We start from the raw sequence: 25,087 nt of genomic DNA on the forward strand, positions 1-25,087 counted from the left end.
TGCAGAAACACAGGAATCAACATCATCAGAACCACTGAAACCTACTTCACATCACAATGCTTGCTCCTACACAGCAAACAGAGAACTACAGAACTAAGTTCTCAGTAGGAACTCGCTTTTGACTGTAACTGGACTACTGAATCATTTGGGACTTTTATTTGAATACTAGTAGAAACATCTGAGACGAAGCTCATAACTTAACCAAACACAACCGAAATCTCACCATCACGTTCCTCACTGTGATTCATCACCACACACCTGATAACATTTCTACATGCCAAACTAACATTGACTATAATACACAGTTTTGACTGGAATTATTGTGCGATATTATATCATCGATGATAATATCATAATCTTTGTTTTAACGAAAGTGAGCTGACATTATTGAGTATGTCACTCACTCAAACACAAACAAACACATTCTTTCAAATCCAAAAGCACTGACTGCGTATATAGTTAGTTAAATAATATAGTTAATATTTGTAATATGTGTAATATAGTTAGAATGCCTCCGTAATTCAAGTGATGAAAGCAAAAAATATCCCTGTATGAGTTTTTGTTTTATTTAAAGATGTGTTTTGTTCCTGAATGACTCTGTTTTTGAATGAATCAATTGAGTCAATGATTCAATCATCCATTTATAATTACAGTGCCTTGCTTCGTTTCTAAATGAATCAGCCGTTCTGAATGAATTGTTTGAATGAATGATTCAGTGGAGACAGGGACTTGCCGCCACCTACTGGTGGTTTTAGTCACATATTTATTTATCCATGATATGCCTAAACCAACCAAAGGTACCAGCACAGCATTGTTTAATTATCACTATAGAAACAATCCCCAAAATATCATTTTTGGTCACTATCGCACACCCCTAGTTGCTTCTACATGGAAACTATGCTAACATGACATTAGTGCACTGATCTATAATATAAAACATAGGGGTCAATCACATCAGGACTCTGTGAAAATCAGTATTTAACTATACAAATATGAGGCAGAACTGAAATCTGAACATGAATGAAAGGTGATGAAAAAAGTGTTAATGTTGCAAAAGCCATTGATTATGAAACTATAGGGCTTTTCACACTTGAAATGGAATAAATGTATAAATTAAACACATAATATAATACATAATACATTTTTATAACATTCATTAATATATCATTTATTTAGAGTAATTCATTAAATGCAGTACTTAAACCTCATTAGAACTGTAAATAGAGGAGATGTGCGTCTGACCTTCGTAGCAGTCGCGGACGGTGTCGAAGTAAACGTAATACTCCTCGTTAGTGAAGAACAGCAGACTGAGCCACGAGTCGAAGGCGTAGATCGGCACGATGAAGAGGATGCGGACGATGTGCCGCTGCTCGTTAGGAGTGTTATAGTAGCGCAAGTGCATGTAGATCTGAGACACAGAGTATTTGATATTGATGCTTACTTTAAGATTTATTATCATGCCTAGTACATGTCAGCTAACTAATTAACAAAGAAAGGGACTACAACCACAGGATGGGAAACAGGAAATGGGAACAAACATACTACTCAGATTTGGCAGATTATTATTCTTTATTAATATTCATGCATTATATGGATGCTGCACTTTAAATAAAACAATCGTGGCAATGAATTACACCTGTAAACTGAGCAGTTTTGTTGTGCATGTAAAGTCAAACACGTGAATGAAAGCACGTATTATATAAAAAAATAAATAGAAATTTAATTTAATAGTTGGGCTCTGCTGTTAATTGTAACCTTTAATATTATAGTAATGTGCGAGTAATAGAGCTCACAAAAGTTTACACCATTAGCTGAGATTTTTTGTCCTAAAATTTTATTATAATAAACAGAAAAAAAGTAATAAATTATACGTATTAATATTTACTGTAATATTAACATTATATTTTTCGCATTAACATTCATACATTATTAAAAAAAATTTTTTATATAAACAAAAGGGAATACATTCTTTGACCATATGAAACATGATTAAATATGCAATAATATATAACTGCTTAAAGGGTATAAACTTGCAGATCTGCAACCAGCTTTGTAATGTTACAAAGTCTGTATTACTTATAAATATATGAATAAATGTGTTACCTGATATTCACGTTAATTTATCAGCTAAAGTAATCAGCAGTCATCTTTTGTGAAAACTACAGATCGTACTTCTGCATGTCTGTATCTCCACTCACAGAAAGCCGGACTGAGCACAATGCATTATGGGAATTGAAGTCTCCCTTGTTTTCTGTCAAATTGGCCAGCAGTGCATTACATGTGAGGTACCTGCTGGCAGGTGAGCAGCAGAGCCGTCCAGGTGAAGATCCCAGAGATGGTCTGAGCGACGGGGGTCATGAGGAAGATGGGCGTCTCCGGGGCGACCACAGGGGTCTCCCACGACCTGTTGTGACCCTCAGGGGCCACGGTATTGACCCCGGGCCCCGGCGCCATGCCAACCAGAGAGTCATTCCCTGAATGCCCTGATAGTGACAAGCTCCTCCTCCACAGCAGAGCCATCTGCGGACGAGAGCCAATCAGAACGCTGCAAACACACCAGCGGGAGGAGCTAAGATAGTTATAACAAATCGGTTTCACTAGTGAAACAGATTATGTACGGTGTGATCCTAAAACACTTACCTAAAGCCTTGTGATTCAAAACAAAAACAGATTTTGCACATGATACTGATATATGTATACAAGAATAAGCTCTAGATCTTCCCCATCTGAACCGTATGCGTGTGATTCGCGACTCTCTCTTCCAGGAAGTGGATGGTCTCAGTGTTGCCATGTCAACCCCCGGTCCTCTGGAGACCGCAGCATCACATCACGCTGACCGACGCACGGACAGCATCCGAGCTCATGTTTGTGCTCCTCAAGACCCACATCTCAAGACTGTATGAGAGCTTATTTTTTTGCATCTTAAGAATGAGATTTATAGAGTTGATTTATGTTTTAAGATAGAATGGTAGTAAATAAATCTGTTTTATGAACGAAATTATCGACACAATTCTTCTTAAATCGCAGGATGAGAATCATCACATTGATTTGTGTGTTGACGCGAACGCTGCAGTGTCGCGTCGCGTGCGGATGCGCTGATGCTGATGTTTCTCCAGCTGATCTTGATTTAGAAAACACCAAATAGCACTCACGTTATTCAGTGGATGCCGCTCATCTGCAGCTCTCTCTCAGGACGCGTCTTGCTCCGCGATGCGAGCGAGCGTCCACTCGCGGTGACGTCATCGAGCCCGCAGAACGCTACATTAAAGCGTTCATTAAGAAGTCATTAAATAACGCTAAACTCATCCACGGTTCCTGCAGATATGAGAACGGTACAGTCTGGACGCACCTGTCTGACTGTTCGGTTAAACGATTGAAATTAATAATAATAATATTAATAATAATTCATATAGCAAACTGTGCGATTCTATTATCTTGAACTGTTCATTTGTGAAATGAACATTACTTTTATTCACTTCTGATAAGTGATCACTCGAAATTGTAATGTAGATGCATTTTATGTAAAGCTGCTTTGAAACGATGTGTAATGTGAAAATATATAAAATTGAGTGCAAGTCCTGGAATCTAAACAAAGAAACTCTAACATGAATATACAAAGCGTAAACAAAGTAGTATAAAGATTCCCAGACACAAGTTTGTTTACCACTATATATATAACTCATATTAGCTTTGACTCAAGTCAACATTTATAACTATTGTGTATTGTATTTTTTTGTTTTATTGTTTTTTTTTTTGATATTCACTTAAGAAATAAAGATTGATTGATGATCTTTATTTAATTAAATAAAGAAATTCATTATTAATTGGTAGGTTGGATTTGTTTGATTGTATGTAAATGGATGGATGAATGCTTGCTTACTTTTCTTTCTGACAGGTTAGCATCTGAGCTGAGAGAATAATAATAATAATAAAACATACTGTATATGGAAAAAAATACTAATCTATTTCAATGTGCATTCAGTAGCATCTAATGATTAATACTACTGGAAATAAAATTAAATAAAAAATGAAAGACCATCTGAAATTACAAATCAAAGCATGTACCTAATCAAAAGGACATTACAAATAAAATCTACGAGTGAAACCGCTGATCTGTATAATCGCTGATAATGCATATCTGTATAATTTTCTATTAATAATCAGTGAGACACAGAAAACCAGTTCACTTTGACCTCTAAACACACTGACAGTTTCACAGCTGAGACACAATCTGTGACAAAGAGTCCAGAAACCACAAAAAACAGCCAGAGATCTGATGCTTCAGTCTTCAGAACAGCTGCATGTCACTTTTATTTAAATAAACTCACTTCTTTTTTTTTTTTCTCTCTGTAAAATCTCAAAAAACAAAACACTAAAAGGAGTGTTAAAGTCTCATTTTAAAACAAAAACAACAGTACAGACACATAAAAACACACATCTTCCAGCTGTTTGTAAACTCTGGACAGGCGGATAAGTTTGGCAGAGACGCCGTCACACGCTCATGTCTTAAAAATGCTTGTAGAATCATTATTGCAGTTCAGCCGATACAAAAGGCTACATGAGTACGCTTAAAAAACACAAAAGAAACGGCAATCGCAGAAACCCGATAATGCCGATGTTCGTAAAACACAACCAGCAGTGTATAGTGCACAATCAACAATGTACAGCTGCACACAAACACAGACCAAAAACAGTAAAGTGCACACATACACACAGTATAGACGTCCGTCCGATCGTCTCTGAAGATAACTTGTATAGCCTTAGCAAAAACAATAAAAACAATGTACGAATCTTATAAATGTAACAGCGAACCTGACGAACAGATCAAGAAGGGAACAGTGGAAGGTCTGAATGAGAGATCAGATGCGTTTAAGACACAAATCCACAGGAACGCTGCGCTGGACGAGGAACGGAGCGACAGAAACATCGCCTGCGTGAACCTCCCAAAACACAGGGAAGCATTTTCACTCCTGAATCCCACAGAAAAAAGAAAACAGCTCATTTTACGGACAGTTAAAACTCTCTGCATTGTCACGATTTTTCTCAAAATTCTCATTACTTACACGCAGAAAAAGGCATTATTTTAAAATGTAAAGTGTTTATTTATTACAATTATAAGCTAAGTGCATTACAGTATTTCACTGTAATATAGTGAATATTACTGTTACGGCTATGAGAATTAGAAAACGTCTAGCATTACAATACTGAGAATGAGTAAATGCGCTCAGTCGTCATTAATATAAATCACAATGAAGAAGAAAAGTAAACTGGTCCTAAAAATAGGCTTTCGATTTTGACTTGATTCTGGGGTGAAATGAGACCTAAGTGTTTTTTTTTTTTTTTTTTTTTTGGTGAGTTTCACGCATCTACCAGCTTTGAATGCTGTTGCTCTCTAATTAAATCAATAAATCTGCTGTCAAAGAGTCAAACAGTGCCAGCGTAACATCAAACTTAAATTAGTCGTTCAAGTTGAGCAGTGTGTGTGTGTGAGAGAGAGAAAGAAGGCCTTTAGGAACAGTCCCTGCATTCGAATACATGATAGCTTAACTCTGGCAATGATGAGAAAGTTTGTAAGCAAATCCCTATGACACTCACACTGCACCTGTGTGTTTAATATCTCACTGGATAGATACAAAAGCCTGTCGACTCGTCCAGTGATTGTGTGGAAATGTAGCTCTCTGAATGTGAGTGTTTGTTCTAAGTGTGTGTGTCTGTCTTAAAGCTGCAGTGTGTCACCAGAAACAACTGCAAAAATGATGAAAACATACAGAGGCCACACGTTACGCTTTTTTTGGTGACTTTTTTCATTCAATAAATAAAAAATACCTCAAGAACACGTTTAATTTTACACATAGACGATTTTTTTTTTGTTTTGCAATGTGACATTTTCATGACAATTCCGCTAGTATTTATTCATCAGTTTAAAATTTGTTGTATATATATGCTAAGTTTATATATATATATATATATAATTTATATATATATATATATATATATATATATATATATATATATATATATATAAAACTTAGCATATATATATATATATACGTGTGGTGTGTGTGTGCATTAATGCATTACAGTAATTTGAATTAGCTGGGAACTGTCATTAAAAATATTGTCACAATGCCAATTTCTTAATGGCCCTAAAATAAACTTATGCACAGTATAAATTCCTTTTTCCTTGGAAGTTTGGGGTTAAAAAAATGAAATGTTTTCATGAGATTCACCCTTGTCTTGTGAAAACTAGACTGAAATATTATAATAATGCTTGGGCTTCTACATGTTTGGAAACAATCATTGCGTTTGCAGTTTGACACACTTTAAACTCCACGTACCAGTATCTCAATAACTGACTGCTGTCAATCACAAACTGTCTGTCCCGCCTCCAAGCAGGTTGCCTGGCAACAACCCAGCTGTGCCGTCCTCTAACTGAGGACCGCCCCATAGGCTGCTGCCGTGGTAACCGAGAGCCACGCCTCCCCAGACCCCTTTCCCCGCCCCCTCCCCTGCACTGTTGCTCCATTGGCTGAGGAGGGCGAGTCCCGGCGCTTCCACCGCGGAGCCGGCCGCCACGTCCAGCCCCTGCCAGCCCACCGCCGCATCTCCGTCCGCCCCGATGCCCACGGGACGCTCACCCTCTCGCGGGGCAGGGTCAGAGCCGGGCGAGCCCTCGGGTGACCCTGCGGCCTGGGAATGTGTGAAGTAACGGATGACGTCCTCCTCGCTCATGAACTCGGCCAGGATGGTGGTGTTTCCCAGAACACACCTGAACATGAAAACACTTCAGATCTCTAAATAAACTAATAAAACTTACTAGAAAGTTTGTGTATTCATGTTTGTGATTAATTAAATTTATCAGCATGTTAACACTATCGGGGTGTTAGTGTGACCTGCTGAACTCAATCAGGCATGTTTTGCATCCACCAGCCATTTAACGGCAGTTAATATATTTATAAGTGTTATTGATTTCAACATCTAAACAGTATCAGTACATTGAGAACTAAATATGATGACTGATTTATCTGATTACATCTATGCAAATAAAATATCTGAAATACTGAAATATCTAAATATTGTACATGTATAAAAAGAAAATATCATTGCACTTAGTTTTTACATAATTATGTAATTATAAAGTATAATATTAAACAAACTTAAATATTTAAATTCTATATAAATAAAATAGAGCCAGGGTTATTATAGTTAACAAAAACTCTAACCATTTTCCTGACTTGGAATAAATGTTAATTAAAAAAAATAGAGAGAAAAAAAATGAAATACAAATGAATAACTATATAGACATTTAAAAACAACATGTAAAAAAAAAAAAAAAATGACAAAAAACAACAAATAAACTAAATGTAAATGACTTAAAAAAAAAAAAAACTAAAATAACTAAATATAACATGAAAGCAGAAAACAAAAATAAAAAAAATCAAAATATTAACAAAAACTATAATAGTATCTGTGTGGGTAACCATGGCACCTAACAAAGTGATATGGCCATCTACAGGGCACTGAAGGTACTCTATCTGGTGTGTTTCTGCTTTTACTCGCACAAACTTGTCAATGAGGCTACTTTAGGTGAACGTGAGCACATTAGCAGGTAATTGTGAATCACAGGTGTTTCATCTATGAACATGTCTAGTGCAAGTATTCTTTGACTACTTAATTTTACTTAATATTTTATTTGTAAAAAGAAAAAAAAAACCTGTCTCCATTTTTTTTCTATTCTGTTTTCTTTTTATTTATTATATAGTTTAAAAAAAACCTTGCTGCGTGTACTGCGTTAAGCAGAGACTTGTTATAGCACTTGCATATCATTGCTCTTTTGTTGATTTTGATTGCTTCTATTGTGCAAGTACTGTTAAAATCAGATACTTTATTCAAGTCACACTGGAATTGATTACCTGTAATGGCTTTTACTCAAGTATGGTGTTCAGGAACCCTTTACACATCTGCCTAACAGAGCATTTGTGTGTAGCGCTTTGATAAACTTGAAATTGAACATATCTCTGTGTGAACATATCTCTAATGTGTCCAAACAGTATCAGCAAAATGACACCAGTGGCTACAAAAAAAATTTATGTTTTGCTTTTTTTTTTGTTTGTTTTATTTTAATGTCAGTCTTCAATCAATAAAATTAGCATTATATACATAATATGTCCTGGCCTATACAGCTAAATAGATAAGTGTGTGTGTGTGTGTTTTTTTTTTAATTTTATGTTTGTATACATAATATGTCCTGGGGCTTCATGAGGACTGCAGTAGCGGATCAGAGCGCTGCCCTGCGTCAGGCCGAGGTGAAAGGTCAGAAGAGGGCCGTGCTGCAGACAGATTGTCTTTAGTGTCGAGCCGTCGATCTGCACACAAGCCACAGGAAAACACAAAAATCAAATGCTTTGCTGTACCAAATATCCTGACAAGTACAGTAAAACTGACATGCAAGTAGCAGCAAATGCTTCAGATACACACCATCGCTGCATTTATTTGATCATAAAAAGTTAAAAAAAAAAAAAAAAAACTGCAAAAACTGTGAAATATTATTACCATTCAAAATGACAGTTTTCTATGTGAATAAATTGTAAAATGTAATTTATTCCTATGATCAAAACTGAATTTTCAGCATCATTACTCCAATAATATAACTGTTTTTACCATATTTTTGATCAAATAAATGCAGCCTCTGTGAGCAGAAGAGACTTCTTTTAAAAATATTAAAAATCTTTGAAAAGCATTATGCACAAACCGTTTTCCGCAGTAACATTGCTCAGATAAATGTAAAGTGTGGCAGGAATTTCTTCCGAGCCGTCGATCTGTCCCACAGGAAAACACACAAAAATCAATGCTTTGCGTGTACCAAACTATCTGACAAGTACAGTAAACTGACATGCAAGTAGCAGCAATCTGCTTCTGATAACACCCATCGCTGCATTTATTTGATCATAAAAAGTTAAAAAAAAAAAAAGAAAAACCTGCAAAAACTGTGGAAATTATTACCATTCAATAATGACAGTTGTTCTATGTGATAAATTGTAAAATGTAATTTATTCCTATGATCAAAACTGAATTTTCAGCATCATTACTCCAATAATATAACTGTTTTTACCATATTTTTGATCAAATAAATGCAGCCTCTGTGAGCAGAAGAGACTTCTTTTAAAAATATTAAAATCTTTGAACATTAGTGTGTGTGTGTGTGTGTGTTTGTACACACCTGTGGCGTGAGGTTTCGCAGTAACAGCCATGATTTTCCCACTGAAGCTCCTCCATCGCTCCACTCTGAAGACACAGGGGACATGAACAGGTTGATCTTCACATGCGTCTGTGTGAATGTGATGTGTTGATGTGTGCTTGCAGTACCTGATTTGAAGGGCGGCTCTGGGCCGCTGACTCCGCCCCCCCACGCCCTGGGCATCCACGGCCCCTCCCCCGCCCACAGCTGCTTCTGACTGGAGAGACCCGGAGGGGGGCGGGACAGGTGAGAGCTGTTGCGGTTGGTCCGCCATGATTTGCCGTGTCCGATGGGCTCCGGCGGCCAGCTGGACTTCAGCTCGGAGTATTTAGCTGGAAACAGCATGAGAAGATGCGAAATGCTACCAACATGCTAAATACAGTTTTGGTGAGAATGCGCAAAGGCTTTTAAGCCAGCGTTACCTGTGCTGTGAGCAGCGAGGGGTGTTTCTGAGGCACTGTACGGCCAGGCACCAGGTGAAGGCATACAGGTGTTCAGAGAGTTTGACCCTGATCACAGACACACACACGCTTACATTCTCAAGCATGCATAGCAGATCAAATTTATAAGGCCTCGAAATGAAAAACTTTGCTGAATAAAACTGAACGCAGTCTACATTACAAGCATTTCCATCTTTTTGATCATATAAATATCAGCATCTGCAGCAAATTGCATATTTTTGCGCAGTTTGAGTCTCTGAATAAAACGGAGCTGGGTTTTTTTTCTCTCCATATTCTCACTTTATCAGACTATATGAGCCATTAAAGCATGATGTTTTAAAATAGTCTTGTAAGTGCTTTTCTTGACTCTACTTTTTACTCTACAGTGAACATATCTTTGCTTCCTTGCACAATGACATAAACTCCTGACTCGTTACGTGAAGCAGTAAATCAGACAGAAAGCGTGCGATACACCTGGTGTGGTAAACACGGGTCTCTCTGGCTGAAGAAGAGACGAGGTTAACGTGAAGCCTCACTGTCTCAGTACCTGTGCTGTCTTGCAGCAGATGATGCTCGGCGTCACTGAGCACGGAGGATCCCAGCATTCCTGCAGGACTCATGTAGGGGTCAGGCTCGGGCTCGGGGCTCTGGACGCCCTTCCACGGGACGCCCGGCTGAAACTCTAAGAGTGAGACGAAATATTACAGCAATGAATGCAGGAGAAAGTCAAACACTTGCATACTGTGAGGCTCATGATTTTGGGTGACTTTAATATAATATCACACACATAATACTGGGATGGAAGAGTAAAATGACTCTTACAGGCTGCTGCTTCTAACAAGCATCAAGACTCACAAATCAGTCTTTAAGTCATTTGATCAGCTTATTTGACCAGACTAATGATTCATTGAATCACTGAGCAGTTCTTGAACTTAAAACGAAACAAGAACCGTTACAGTGAAATGTGATACAACTCCAATATGACTGTTTAGACTGATAAAAAAAAAAAAAAACGTATTTTAAGGCTCTTCTGAATGTGCTTTGTGTAGGGTTTTGTAAGCATCAGATTTCTACGGGTTGCTGTTCAGATTAAAAAAAAAATACACTGACGTTTAAAGGTTTGGGATGAGTAAAAAGAATATATATTTATTCATAAAGGAGGCATTAAATTGATGCATAAAATCACAGTAAAGACATTTACAATGTTGGAAAGGATTACTATTTCAAATAATTGCTGTTTTTTTTAACTTTCTATTCATCAAAGTAACCTGAAAAATAAAATGTATCACAGTTTCCACAAAATATGAAGCACGAAAAACTGTTTTCAACATTGATAATAATAATAAATGTTTCTTGAGCAGCAAATAAGTATATCAGAATGATTTCTGAAGATCATGTGACACTGAAGACTGGAGTAATGATGCTGAAAATTCAGCTGCGCATCACAGAAATAAATTACATTTTAACATATATTCACATAAAGAACAGCTATTTGTAATTTTAATTATATTTCACAATATTAATGATTTTATCATATTTTTGATCAAATGAATGCAGCCTTAGTGAGCAGAACAGACATCTTAAAAAAAATAAAATTTAAATTTTTAAACAGTAGTGCAGCTATGCCCAAGAATCAGATTTGGGCTTTCAGAGTAATTTCACCAATTCAAAACAAGGAAATCACTAATACAAAGATGTGGTCTGAATGTTACCTGGAGGCCAGGTGGGGTTGACAGGAGATGCGTCGACTTTCCCTCCAGCGCTTCGGTGCCAGCTGCCACCCAAAACATCGTACTGAGAGAACGAGGAGCCGCCGGGCTGCTGCACCGGCCCTGAACACACAAACACAGAGCTGAACACCTAGCCTATCACTAACACAAACACCTATTCTCATTTTTAATCATTATATAGTAACTCAATCTTTCTAATCAAAACGAATGTCTAATCAATTGAATTAATGAAACTTTAACCCTTTTTATAATATATTAGTATTTACACAATAATACATGTTCAAAAACAATCTTGAGGAGGTGGAGTCCTCACCTTTGCTGTGCAGCTCAGATCCTCCCAGGGCTGCATGCACTGGCCCATCAGGCTGTTTGTGGGCGTTCATGCCCAGCTGGTGGAGATGTGCGTCTGGGTGTTTGGGGACGTGTCCTCCCATGGGGGGCGGCGAGAGCTTGGGCCCACCAACACCCTGCTGCTGCTGCAGAATTGCCATGATCCGCGCCAACTACAAAGAAAACACACGTTAATGAAACAGACTTGCTCCGTTCAAAAGTTATTTCAAAGCACGAGTATTTGCATTCCAGTTAAAATACCTAAAAATCCTTAAAACAAATTTATTTTTAGAAGCCACACTGAATAAGATATAAAGACTTGCTATTACAGATTTCATCTTGATTGTAAGATTATATTGACTTATTTATGCATAAAAAGTGTAAATCAGCCAGTTTGCTAAGTAGAGAAAATACATAAAAACAGGGCCAGTTGCATAAAAGGTTTAGACTGGTCTTATGTCACTTATGTCTATGTCACTGGTCTTATGGCCATCTAATTTTTTTTTTTTTTAATTCAGTTACATAAAAGCATAGATTAGTCTAAGTTAATTACAAAAATAAGACTGATTACTTAGTGTGTAAACTGCTAGTTGGTCAAAGTCATACTTAAGACACTGTCTTAACATAGAGGCTAAGTTTATGCAACTGGCCCCAGGTCTTAATATCTTATGCATCTTGCTTCAAGAATTTTTAGATAACTTAAATGTATTAAGTAGTAATTTTTTACAGTGTTGAAAATTCACTAGTGCAGTTATTAAAGTCAAGTTAACAGTTAATTAGAATAATTTCATAGGAAAGTTTTTTTTTTTTTTAATAAATTTTAATGAACCTTTAAACAAAATCTTTATGTAAGTCAGCATATGCATTTTATGTTTTGTATCGTATTTGATATATCAGGCTTTTATGACTCATATAGTCTGATACAGTGAAAATATGGAGGAAAAAACAGCTCCGTTTTATTCAGAGACTCAAACTGAGCAAAAATATGCAATCTGGTGCAGATGCTGATATTTACAAGTCTATTTATATATTTATATGTAGGTATATTTATATGGCCAAAAAACAAAGAATGAAATTCTGATAGCTTGTAATGTAAACCAATTGTAAGATTGATGATCAAAACATATGATGAAATTCTATACAATCCTGACCGAGAGGTCATCAAAAACAAAAATGTTCCTCGAACACCCGATGATCATATTTGATGCTCACATTTGAATATTAATTTTATTTTTATTATTAGTCAGTAGGGGGCGCTGTGCTGTTATTTGGTTGCTGTACCTGCTGTGGGTCGTGCTGTTGTCTCACAGGGGGAGGAAACTTCCTCTGATTCAGAAACTGCTGCTGCTGCTGCTGTTGTTGCAATAGGAGCTGACAGGCCTGAGATAGAGAATGTATAAAAAACATTAAAACAACACGTTTTAAACGCCTTACATCATAGGACTAAATGTGATACATACCAGTTGAAACTGTTGCATGTGTGGATGAATGCCACTGAGCATGGCGAGGTGTTGGGGGGAAAGCTGTGGAGGGAACATGCCTCCACTAGGGGGCGCCATTGGCTTTAGCATTGGCCCAGGAACCTGCAGAACAATGAAGGAACCATGGTATGACTGTGAGCTAATAAACATCCATTTATCAGTGTTAAAACCAAGAACTCAAACTGACCTGAGGCGGCAGGAACTGATGAGGCACTTGTGCTCGTATCCCAGGGGAAGGGTTTAAGGGGTGCACACCAGCCTGATGAATCCCTCTCAATGGTGGAATCCCACCACCGCCAAACATACTATGACCTCCAACTTCAAAACAACAGCAAAGAAGAGCAACAGCTAAAGCTTAGAGCATTAGAGGGTTTTTAGTTCAAGTCCATTAAAATCTACCAATGGATTTTTCACCCTCGTGACTTTGAACAGCTGGCATGAAACAGAAGAATAAGTCCAGCTGCTTTTCGTTCTCAAGAGGGTTTCTGCATTTATATGCCATGGGATATTTGTTATTAGATATGACTCTCTTTGTGCTTCAGTGAAGATGGGATTGGATGTGTCTCAGTACCTTGTCCAGGTAAGGTCCGCTCTCCCCGCATGACGTCTCTTTGGAAGTCTGTGAGCGGAAAGCTCCCCCAGTCCTGCCGCCTCGCCGCATCTCACCATCATTCATTCCTCTCCTGTCGTGCCTACTATCGTGACCCATACTGGAGTCTTCATCCTGACAAACACATGCAGCATATTTCCACACATCTGCAGCAACACACAAGAGCAGATCAGCAAAGTAGTAACGACGAGCTTACCATAACGCTCATGTTTGAGAACTGCCGAGTCATAGGGGATGCCCACGAGTCCCCACTGTTGCCTTTAAGAGGGCTCTGTGGGACAAACCAAAGGGTTACTCAGGAGTCAATAGTTTTCCCCAAGTCAAAAAGCCTTGGTAAGGTCTAAAGAGAGCTCCCAACATACCTTAGCGTTGAGTCTCCTGGCCCCCTGACCTTGCCCCCAGCCCCCGGAGTTGTATGTGGACATGTTGCTTTGAGATCCCCGACTGCCCCAAACGCCAGTGACACCATCCTCTTCCTCCAAACTGGAGTGTCGGGACACATTTGAGCCTTCATCACCCCATCCCTCTTGCATAGACTTTGAACCAACAGTAAATTTGAATATCAGCATTACCAATTATTACCATTTACAACATTTTTGTAGTGCTTAACATTTCCGTTCATCCACTCTGCAAACATATGTGTGATTGGTTGAAATAGCAAATGCAATGACAAATCACCAAACCAAAATAATGTTAGTGACCAAATATGTCCGGCAATTTTACTGATTTATAATGGACCAGTTGGGATGTGTAATTTATTTACAGAACACATCATGCAGTTACCGCCAACAAAAAAACTATTTTAATGTAAATTCTATTATCCAAAATTAATAAACCACAATTACGATATCAAGGGAAATAATTAATGATTAGGTCATAATCGTTTTTTGTCATAGTCATGCAGCCATTTGAGAAATCCCATCTTACAGTTGTACTCAGGGTTGCCAGATCAAAACCAAGCCACTGGCCAATAAAAACTATTTCAATGACTAGCCCCAAAACTAGCCCAAATAATCACTGTATAATAGTAGTTGTGAACACGGTGTGTCTCATTAAGTACAGTTTTATCATTTGTAGAATATAAATTGGATCCAATTAAATATTTTAATACAAGCATAATTGGTGCAACGTGGAAACCTTTAACCCACAGGGAAAAAAACCTGGCAATAGTTTAAAAGTAGCCCAATTCCTTGCGAAAACACAGACTTGGCAACCCTTGAGCATGTACACTTAGACAATCTCTTACCACATTTATTAGAATGGGAATGCACGTTTCCCCATCCTCCTCCTTTCCCTGGTTCACTGGATTCCCCCCAACCATCAAACGATTTCCCCCAAGCAGCTGTACTGCTGTCCATGGACGAATCGGAGGGACCACTGCTGCGTGCCCAAGTCGCAGGAACTAGAAGATGAACATGTGTTGATGAATGGGATGTTTCTATTTTGAAATGGTTTAACTGCTTCAAAATGCACTGCCGCCTTCTTACCAGAAGTCTTAGATGGAGCTCCAGCCTGTCTTCCAGACGACTGCTGTTGGTCCTTTGAGCTGTTCTTATCCCACAGATTGACGGCCCTGCTGTAGCGTGACGGATCTCCCCATGCTGATGTGCCGTCGTCGATTTCCATCTTCCGGCTGATGGACTGCGGCGAGGGTTCATCCCATCCACTCGGCTCTACAACTGAAGGCATCTGAGGGATGGGCCCACAGGTCCACCCAGACCCTTTCCTCTGGTCGTCTGTCTCTCCTGGACGACCCTGATCCTGCAATGCCTTTGGATATCCCGGCATTTGCTGCTGGGTTTGTGATTGCTGCTGCGGTTGTTGATTTTGGGTTTTAAGTGCTGCTTGTTTGTTTGGTATCTGTGATGGAAGAAGCTTCTCACCCCATCCCTGGTCCTGTTTGACACTGCTGCCTCCCAAGCCACCACTCCGCTGTCCCGACCCTTCCGGGCTGCCCCATAACCCTTCATCCTGATTCTTGTGGTGACTACCTCTCTCCTCATTCCAGCCTCCACCTTCAGGTAATTGAGTCCACTCACTTCCGCCACCCTTGTTCCACCCCGTCCCTTCCTTCCTGCTAGTATCTTCAACCTCCTGGCCTTCTCCCCAACCACTCCCTTTGCGACCATTCCCAACACTTGTTTCTCCATGCCCGGTCCACCCTTGAGCTCTTCCCACCTGGCCAACCTCCTGCTTCTGCATTTTAGAGCTGGAAAAGTCGCCTGCTTCCCGCCAGCCTTCCTTACTACGGGCGGTGTGCTCTTCTACATCCCAGCCAACATTCCCACTGTCACCCTCAAAGTCCCAGGCAACATTCTGCTTGATCTGGGTCTTGCCCCATCCTGTGTTGCACAGTACTTTAGGATCCAGGTTAGTGTGATTGATAATGGTCTGTAAGGCCTCCTCTGGCGGGAGGGCCTGACATTTGGAGGGGCTTCGGACCAGATTTTGGGCATCCTCATTACTTTCTCTGCCAGTTAATTCTCCCTTAGAACCATTCCAATCATCATCTGCTTTCTGATTGTCATCTTTTGATGCCATGCTGTCCACAGACATTGAAGAGTTCTGAAATCTATCTGTGCTTACCTCAGAGATCTCTCTCACATCCTCTTTTGATGCTCCAGCCTCGGAATCTGAGGTCCATCCTGTAGCTGCCTGTTTGTTTGAACCTACCGTATTTCTGTCCAACACTTCCTGAGAGATGCCAGTGCCATCACTTGAACTTCCACCTACTGCATCACTGCTCTTTCCAATAGGGTCTTCTCCTGTATCCAACACTTCATCATTGGAGGCTCCATCATCTCCACCACCATTTGGTCCAGCTTGAAGCTCCATCCAATCTCCTGTAATGCACTCTTCGTTTTTGCAGAGTGTCTGGTACAGTGCACTGGCTGGACTCAAGGGTGTGGGAGAAGATTCCTCAGAAGCAGTGTGGAAAAAGAGTTTTCGACTGGAGGATGCTTCATCGGGGTTGTAATTTTGATTTAGACCTTGAGTGCCCTCTTGGTCTACAGAAACCAGCGGCACCTTGGAAATGAAGTCTTGATTGACACCTTTAATGGATTCTTTATTCTCAGAGTGTGAAGACGCACGTCCTATCACACTGGCATCTGCATATTCAGAGAGTTGAGAAGAACTGTCATTTCCCAGGCTGTCAGACTCATCCATCCCCGAACTGGGAGAATGTGGAGTATGATCACTATTCCACGAGCCTTCCGGTCTTGGCCATTTCTCAACATCAGAATTATCCTTGTCCATTCCCTGAGCAGAGGGCTGACGTCCTGAGCCCAGCCCCCATGTGTAATTTGCATAAGTGGGAGTGGCAGAGGCGTCAGATGATGAGTGCAGAGAAACTGAATTTACTGTAGGATCTGGAAGAGAAAAATACACCATATAGGATGCATTGAACTGATCAAAAGTGACAATAAAGAAAAATCACAAAATTCTACACATCACCTGACCCTTGCATGAAGATTTATTAAGCATTATAAAAGAAACTCACAGCTCTGTTGAATTCATTTTATTAAGTCCATAATTTTCTTTTCATTCGCCCCACCTGAATCATCAGCTTGCTCCTGCAGCGGACGTTGGGGCATGGTGTCCCCTCTGTTTCCACCCCCCAGCAGCATGCAAGACAGTGGCGGCTGGCCCCTCTTCAGTAGCACTTTTGGTTCCTGTTGGTTGCGGAAGCGCGGGGGCACCTCACGGGGCATGTAGCGCTGGGACACCGTGGAGGGGGGCTGTCCGTTGGCCACAGTGGTCCACTTTGCATTGTTCCCTCCCTCCGGGGGGTCCGACGAACCCCCGACAACACGACAGGGGGAGTTTTTTTCGTCAGGACCGGGTCGTAATGAAGCAGAGGTAAGGGTGACGAGGGATGCAGGAGATGGAAATGAGCCCAATTCTGAAAGGAGCAGAGCAATTAAGAAGAAATGAAGTTAAAAAAAAAAAAAAAAAAAAAAACACATAGCAGTGGATAACATTTTTTAAAATGAGATCTACATAAAAGCAGAACATTTCTGAAATCTGAACTAAACAACGCAGGAAGCGATGTGACGCATACTGATAAAGCACAACAGTGACTTCTCACTTATAAACATTTCAACAAATCTAAGTAACATTTTCAAACCTTGAACCAAACCAACACAGAATTCAGAAATGAGATAAAAACTAGTGATGTACCGAACTTTCAGTAACCAAAAATATTCAGGCAAACAGAAAAAAAAAAAAAAAAAATTTTTAAAGAGCCGAAACCATTGAGCAAACTGTTTATTAAGCATGTCAGCAGTGTCAACACACTTCAACATTATCAAAAAAACGGTTTTACAGGGTTTAAACACTGATCTATAATAGAGAACTGGATTGCTCACAATGTCACAGAAGTGAAGTTTTTATCAGTGTCACACAGACTTAAAGACATGAACCTTAATTTCCAAGATGATGCAAATTAAGCTTTGAATTAGGGCTGCACAATATATCTAAATAAAACTGATACAGCGATGTGGCTTAGTGCGATTGTCACATCGCACAGGCTGCGATTTAATTCAGTAGATACATGCTTTAGATAAAGAATGAAACTGTGTTTCTGATCTGAGAATGGCTTGGTTCATTTACTGTGAATGGAGCTGTTCTGAGATGACTTGACAGTAAGGTAAAAAGTGAAAGTGAAGTAACGTGGCCAAGTATGGTGACCCATACTCTGAATTTGTGCTCTGCATTTAACCCATTCAAGTGCACAAACACACCGTGAACACACTCCCGGAGCAGTGGGCAGCCAATGCAGCAGTTGGGGGTTTGGTGCCTTGCTCAAGGGTCTCACCTCAGTCATGGCATTGAGGGTGGAAGAGTGTGCTGATTATTCACTCCCCCACCAACAATTCCTGCCAGACCTGAGACTCGAACCTGCGACCTTCGGGTTAAAAGTCTGACTTTCTATCTATAAGGCCACGACTGCCCCGTGTAATGGTGCTTAACAAAACTTCATCATTTGCACGTTTTCAATTCTTGTCAATTTAAACATTCAAGCGATTTAAACCATTCAAGTGCAAGAAGAAGCGAAAGAGAACTTTATTCATTTTCTCTGCATGCACAGATAGCCGAATAGCGTTCTCTTTCACGTCTATTTGCGTTTGAACAAATATACACACAAAGCTTTGCCTAATACCTGTATTGCCGAGTATTCTTGTTAACACAGCCATTTATGTTTTAAGTGAACGTATGCAGTTAAGAAAGAATCAGATGAGTATCAATCCAGTGGATCTGTGCATTAGTTCTTAAAGCGACAGCAGCCTATACTGTGCTCCCTCCTGTCAATGTCATTAACGTTAATCAAACAATGAAAGACAAATAGAAAATATATCACTGCACTTGGCCAAATAACTCGTAGCTTTAACAAAAACTTTTTTTCCTATGCAGATGCAACAAAATCACCCCACTACCTCTACTGATTAATTCTTTCCAAATAAAGCGATTCATCTGGTGAAAATACCTGCATTTATTCATATTGTACAAATACAGATATATATATATATATATATATATATATATATATATATATATATATATATATATATATATATATAAAAGAATATTTTTCCTAATATCTTGCAGCCCTACTTTGAATTTCAATACAACACAGACCAATATATTATTAATTAATTTACACATATCTTAAAAACTAATCCCATGACTGATGCACTTCAAACCAGGTGATTTTAGGTCAGTTTTTTGGCTGTCAGTCAGTGATGCCCTCTGCTGGTAGGGAATAGTAAGACTGATGCCTGCTCGAACACTTCTGGTGGTTTCACAGCCTGATGGCAGTTCAGAACGCATTTGAGCGATCCAGTCATTACAGAGATCAGTGGGTTTAAATCAGGGCTGTCAAACTCAGTTCCTGGAGGGCCGGGGCCCTGCAGAGTTTAGATGCAACCCTAATTAAACCCACCTGATCCAGCTAATCAAGTCCTTCAGGCTTATTTGAAAGCTACATGGTATGTGTGTTGGAGCAGGGCTACGGCCCTCCAGGAACTGAGTTTGACATCCCTGCTTTAAATCAAACTTCACTTACACAAATCAAACACAAAATCAAATGACTTACCTTTTGCGCTGTCTTCAGAGTCCTGTAATAAAAACAAACTGCTCGTCAGATGTTTGCATGCACATATACATCAAATGGATGTTTTCTTGAGTATGTACAATGTTAAACCCAATGCAAAAGCACTGCCCACCTCCTGATGACTGCTGTCTCTTGTCTTAAAGTGACTGTCTTCCATGAACTGCTGCTCCAGTCCTGTTCCTGAGACACGACACACATCACATTACAGCTCGGTGCTTAACTGCACTGGTATAATGTCCTGTATGCATGCCATGTAATGAAACAGTAAAGATTTTATTCTACTGTTTTTGTGTTAATACTTGCAAACTTTCTCACACAAACCCAATGAACAACATCACACTGATGCCAAATGGTAAAAAATACACAAATACATACATCATGGCACTGAATGATGACCTTACAACGATATTAGCTCTCCAATGTACTTCAAAGACCAGTGTAATGCATGAAGTGACCTGTCGATTTTGCCATAAAGCTGATTTATTCATCTTTCTGCTTGAACTTATCAAGCTAGCATGCTAATCATGGCGCATTCACGCACAAGCGTTCAAACGCACAGAAAAATATGCTTTGATATCACTAAAAGCAACTAGAGAAGGGTTACTTGGATAACTTCAGGCCACGAAATGTATGTGAGACTTCTATACATTTAATTATTCAGCGGATTTCGATGGTAAACAGATGAAGAGATCCAAACTAAATGCAGAACTGAAGATACGTCAAAGAAGAATAACAAAGACGGCCTTCAAACACGACTCTAACAGATTATTTCACATGTACACGTTTGTATGTTGCTGTTAGCGCGACATATGTTGTGTATGTTTGCAAATGTTTGGGTTTGTTTTGCTCACCTCAGTAAGTCCGGTCTGCAGCTGCGCACTGACGCCGCGCCGATCAACATCCGGGTATCGGGTCACATAAACAAACACACACACACAGCGCTAAACAGGAGTAACAATAAAAAGTACTAGTGTTTTTTGTTATTATTCTTAATATGTTTATTAAACATGTCATACAAATCATTTAGCAGAGTAGTTTGTTGTAACAGACCAGCAGGGGGCGCTGTGATTTCCGCACTGACTACAGTACAGCGCATACTCACACTACGCAGTGCACTAAACCAGGGATTGAAAATTAGTGAGGTCTGGGGTGGGTGCTATAAAACCCCTACAAATACAACTCATTATACACTAAACACTTTAAAAGAGACAGACATGTTTGTGAAAGATGTTTTCTCTATTTTGAGGGATGAGGATTGTTAAATTATATCGTATTGCATCAAAACTTGTAGGTTAACTATATTTTTGAACGAGACATTTACCGAGGGCCCATACAATGTTGCCAGGTCCGCAGTTTTCCCGCGGGTTGATTTTCATGGAATTCGCCACTGGATTGCGAATTAAACCAGGGTAGCCTAACCCCACCAAAATAAATAAATAAATAAATATATATATAAAACGCGATTGGGCTAGTTTTGAGTAGCAATTTGGTGGGTTTTATTGTGAAAACCTGGCAACCCTGACCACATAGCTGGCTATAGCTGTGAAAGTAGCTATGTACTCCATTTGTGAAAAACTCAAATAAATGCTGTTCTTCTAAACTTATTCGTCAAATAATCTTAATATCACTGTTTTTTACAAAATTATGTAGCAGCACATCTGTTTTCAACATTAATAATATGCTATGCCCTAAAGTATACACTTCATTTGTGGAAGTGGCTAAGTGTGTAGCAGAAGAGGATTTTTCTTTGTTTGTTTATTGGATACAAAACATGAATACAACAGAATATACAACAGAATTGGACATATTGGCCCAGCACATTAGAACTAGATCAAATCCAAGACAGAAAAAAAAAAGAAAAACACACATAAAATATCGGGGTCTACTTAAGCAATGAAAAAAAAATCTATTTTTTTTTGTAAGTTCTTATGAGAAATGTTTTCATTTATTTCTGAATATAATAAACACAGAATGGCCTTATGAAGCAGAGGACTGAAACTGTCAGATAAGGATATATATATATATGTATATATATATATATATATAGCTAGCATATACAGCTAGCATATATATAACATTTATTTATTTATTTATTTATTTATTTATTTATTGTGGCAGTGTCCATATTTTATTCTGGGAAAAATGTAAAATAAAAAATATATATAGAATTTATGCAATTAGCATCAACGGACGATTACATCATCGCACTTAGGTTCTGTGAACTTAACCACAATAAAGCCATTTGCTGTCAGTATAACATCCATCAGTGCTGGATAAAAGTGATCTGAAGTGATTCCAGTGTTTCCTCTTTGTCGTTATAGTTGTGATGCAAGTAGTGCTTTGAGTATGCGAAAGGCGCATTACAAATAAATGCATAGATTTTACTGGAGCGATTTTTAGAATGTAATGCTTATCATTGTGTGAACAGCCTTTACAATCATTGTTTGAGAGTGTGCCACTGTAGTATTTACATAAAATAATGTGTTTTAAAGATATAAACCAACAAAATTAATGTCAGGTTGGAGATTAAATAAGAGTGTTTAATATTAAATAATAATTAAGAGCACTGTCCCGCCCAAGACTCCCTCCTCGTCTTTTAAATGGACTTCTCTGTTGCAAGATGCCAATTTGATTCATTTGTCCCCCGTGCAAGTGCAACTTCACAGGTTGTTTACGGTTGCAAGTCCCCGTTCTTCAGTTCAGATACAAGGACTGTGCTGCTTCTCCAAACTGCTACTCCTGACAACCCAACGTTTAGTGAACTGAATATATACTGAAGCTTGAGCAGCCACTGAAATGTGGTGCCAAGTATCCGGTGACGATCAAGTATTCTTTTGTTGGAGAGACTGGTGACTACAGTGAGTCCACAACATGCCAGCAGAGGCAACAACAATACTACAGCTAGAATCAAAGTTACATCTTCTTTCTTCGCGTGAACATTTGGGCGGTGTTATGCAAATCTTCCCACACAATGACTCAGAGGTGGGGTCGTGTTTAAACAAGTCGTTTCAGGGGGGTGTGGTTGACTTAACTTTTTATAAAGAATATCTCTTGGGGTTAGAGATTTTAGTCTGTGCAACTTTATAGATATTTATGCACCAAGAGCTTGTAACACTCCAAAGAGAAAGGAAAAATTGAAATCGCATCATTTGACCCCTTTAACTATATGATGTAAATGAGACCAACTCAAACGGGGCATTTTTGCCCCATATCTTGAATTTTAAAGACATTCTAACTGCGTTCTCTGGGCTCCATCACGAGTTGTTGCCCTGCATATTTGTCAATGGACCCTTTTCACAAGACTGTGATGATCTTTGGGAGGGATGGTAATTTGACATCATTCTCTCTTCTGACTGCCGTTATCGGTCGCTCTAAATTTTTCCTTTTTTTTAGTAAAAGTCATGAAATCACTATCCTGGAGTTTTTCTTTTGCTATTTGAGCAAATGGGATTGCAAAAACTATTTGATGTACTCTCCCATTCACTGCTCTATAAGTTATGACGACTTCTGCTGCTGAGAAACCTGGAAATGTGAAAAAGGTCCATCAACTGTATGAAATGTCAGATGACCCACATAGGTCTGGGGCGGGGCAAGCGCGTTAACAATCCAATTAACGTGTTAAATTACCAGCCTATATATTATGTATGTATATGTGTATGTGTGTATGTGATTGCAATTTAATTGGGTAGTTCTGTTATGAGATTGTAAGGGTCCTTTTAAATAAATAAAGGATTTAACATTCAAGGGAATAAAATCAAAAAGTGGTGTGTAACGGAATTCAGAGGCATCGAGAATATCAAGTATTTGGGAGGGAAAACTGGGCCATATCAGATTATATGTGGGATGATTTGTTCCCCTCAATGTTAATGGTGTTTACAGCCCTGCGGCCCGTTTTTCGTACCTCGCTTAATGCATCTGAGATGATTTGAAAGATGCCAGATCTTCTAATCCTGACTGATCTCTGGCTAATTTGGTTCTTTAAACAGATTTGATTTAATATATCTGGATTATGTTGTGTAAGATTACTGTGTGTTCTCGTGTTAACGGGCAGATGTATCGATACTCGAGACCACGATCAGCAATGCAGCAGTTGTCTGGCGGCAAGATGACAATGCAATGACATCATATCATTAAAAAAGACACCTGACAGGAAAAACTTGACAAATTTCTGGACTTTTATAAGGAAACAGCAAAGTGAACAAAACAAATGTTATAATACATAAATGAAATGTGCACTTATTTTATTTATTGATTTATTCATTACATGATTCCCAATTATTTATATTCACAATTTCTAGTATTTGTACAGGCTTTACATTTTTATTTCAATGTAATTAGCAAATCATGTAATTTTATCTTTGAAGAAGATTTTTTATGTGACAGCATTGATTAAAGTTTCTTAAGGGTCATGATCAAGTCATCTGTATCTCCTGCGCTCCATCAAGCCACTAATAGCTGTCAGCACTCAAATGAATGCACGACTCTGATTAACTGTATGTGTTTAAGACTCTAATACAATTATAAAGTTAATTTATAAATTATTATAATTTTAAATGATTTTCCTCAGATTAGTAGGGTACTCTTGTAAAAGTGTAGCAGTAGATTTTAAATATCAATACCACTTTAAAAGATGCAGTCTAATCCTGTTTATGTGAAATAAGATGCTCCCGAGCAGGTTTAAGCTTACGACATGTTGCTATGACATCAAGTCCAAGATGAGCTTCAAAGAACCAACAATCCAAGATCATGCCAAATCGTCAACAATCAAATCCAGCTGACTGAGTTAGCGACATATGAAGAACAGGTCCCTGGTTGAGCAGTACAGAATAATCCACAGTTTAGTACACCTCAAAATAATAGCTTGTGGCCACATTCACATTCCCATGTTGCTTACCAAACTGTGTGAACTGAATCAGTCTCTAGCCAAAACCATGATGCTCATGTTCTCCAGCATAATTTGAGATGATCCAAAGGGCATCTTGAAAAAGCTGCATTGAATGTATAGTATTTTTCTTTTTTAATCCAGCAGTGCATCTGAAACCACTCGCTGTCTGACTACTCACCTCACATACTGTTTTTTTTTTTTTTTTTTTTTTTTTTTTTATACATATATGTAGTAGGGAATAATGTTGAGGAAAGTTAT

At 38.8% G+C, this 25,087-nt stretch overlaps 1 protein-coding gene and 1 pseudogene across 1 annotated transcript; both read right to left on the reverse strand.

Moving 5' to 3' along the window:
- The window catches only part of LOC109053802, a 9,845-nt pseudogene extending 6,956 nt beyond the window's left edge, over positions 1 to 2,889 (reverse strand).
- A 3,150-nt stretch (positions 2,890 to 6,039) lies between these two features.
- Positions 6,040 to 20,943, reverse strand: LOC109053787 (trinucleotide repeat-containing gene 6B protein-like). The gene is made up of 20 exons (XM_042716574.1): positions 20,796 to 20,943; positions 20,057 to 20,124; positions 19,927 to 19,948; positions 17,386 to 17,733; positions 15,317 to 17,200; positions 15,076 to 15,231; positions 14,192 to 14,373; positions 14,026 to 14,100; positions 13,791 to 13,943; positions 13,407 to 13,538; positions 13,199 to 13,321; positions 13,020 to 13,118; positions 11,722 to 11,911; positions 11,391 to 11,510; positions 10,226 to 10,360; positions 9,661 to 9,747; positions 9,367 to 9,570; positions 9,221 to 9,285; positions 8,239 to 8,366; positions 6,040 to 6,769 (listed from the first exon to the last, which is right to left on the reverse strand). The coding sequence occupies exons 2-20, from the start codon at positions 20,099 to 20,101 to the stop codon at positions 6,367 to 6,369; spliced, it is 4,551 nt and encodes a 1,516-aa protein (XP_042572508.1). The 5' UTR covers positions 20,102 to 20,124; positions 20,796 to 20,943; the 3' UTR covers positions 6,040 to 6,366.
- Positions 20,944 to 25,087: the final 4,144 nt, after the last annotated feature.

This window comes from Cyprinus carpio, chromosome A3 (genome assembly GCF_018340385.1).
Source record: "Cyprinus carpio isolate SPL01 chromosome A3, ASM1834038v1, whole genome shotgun sequence".
Lineage (NCBI taxonomy): Eukaryota > Metazoa > Chordata > Actinopteri > Cypriniformes > Cyprinidae > Cyprinus > Cyprinus carpio.

Excerpts from the sequence above, each read along its gene's own strand:
- LOC109053787 (XM_042716574.1), bottom strand. The coding sequence starts at position 20,101 with ATGGAAGACAGTCACTTTAAGACAAGAGACAGCAGTCATCAGGAG. Across the intron at positions 15,232-15,316 it reads AGCTCCATCTAAGACTTCTG|TTCCTGCGACTTGGGCACGC; the intron begins GTAAGAAGGCGG and ends TTCATCTTCTAG. Across the intron at positions 13,539-13,790 it reads GCGGACCTTACCTGGACAAG|GTTGGAGGTCATAGTATGTT; the intron begins GTACTGAGACAC and ends TGTTGTTTTGAA.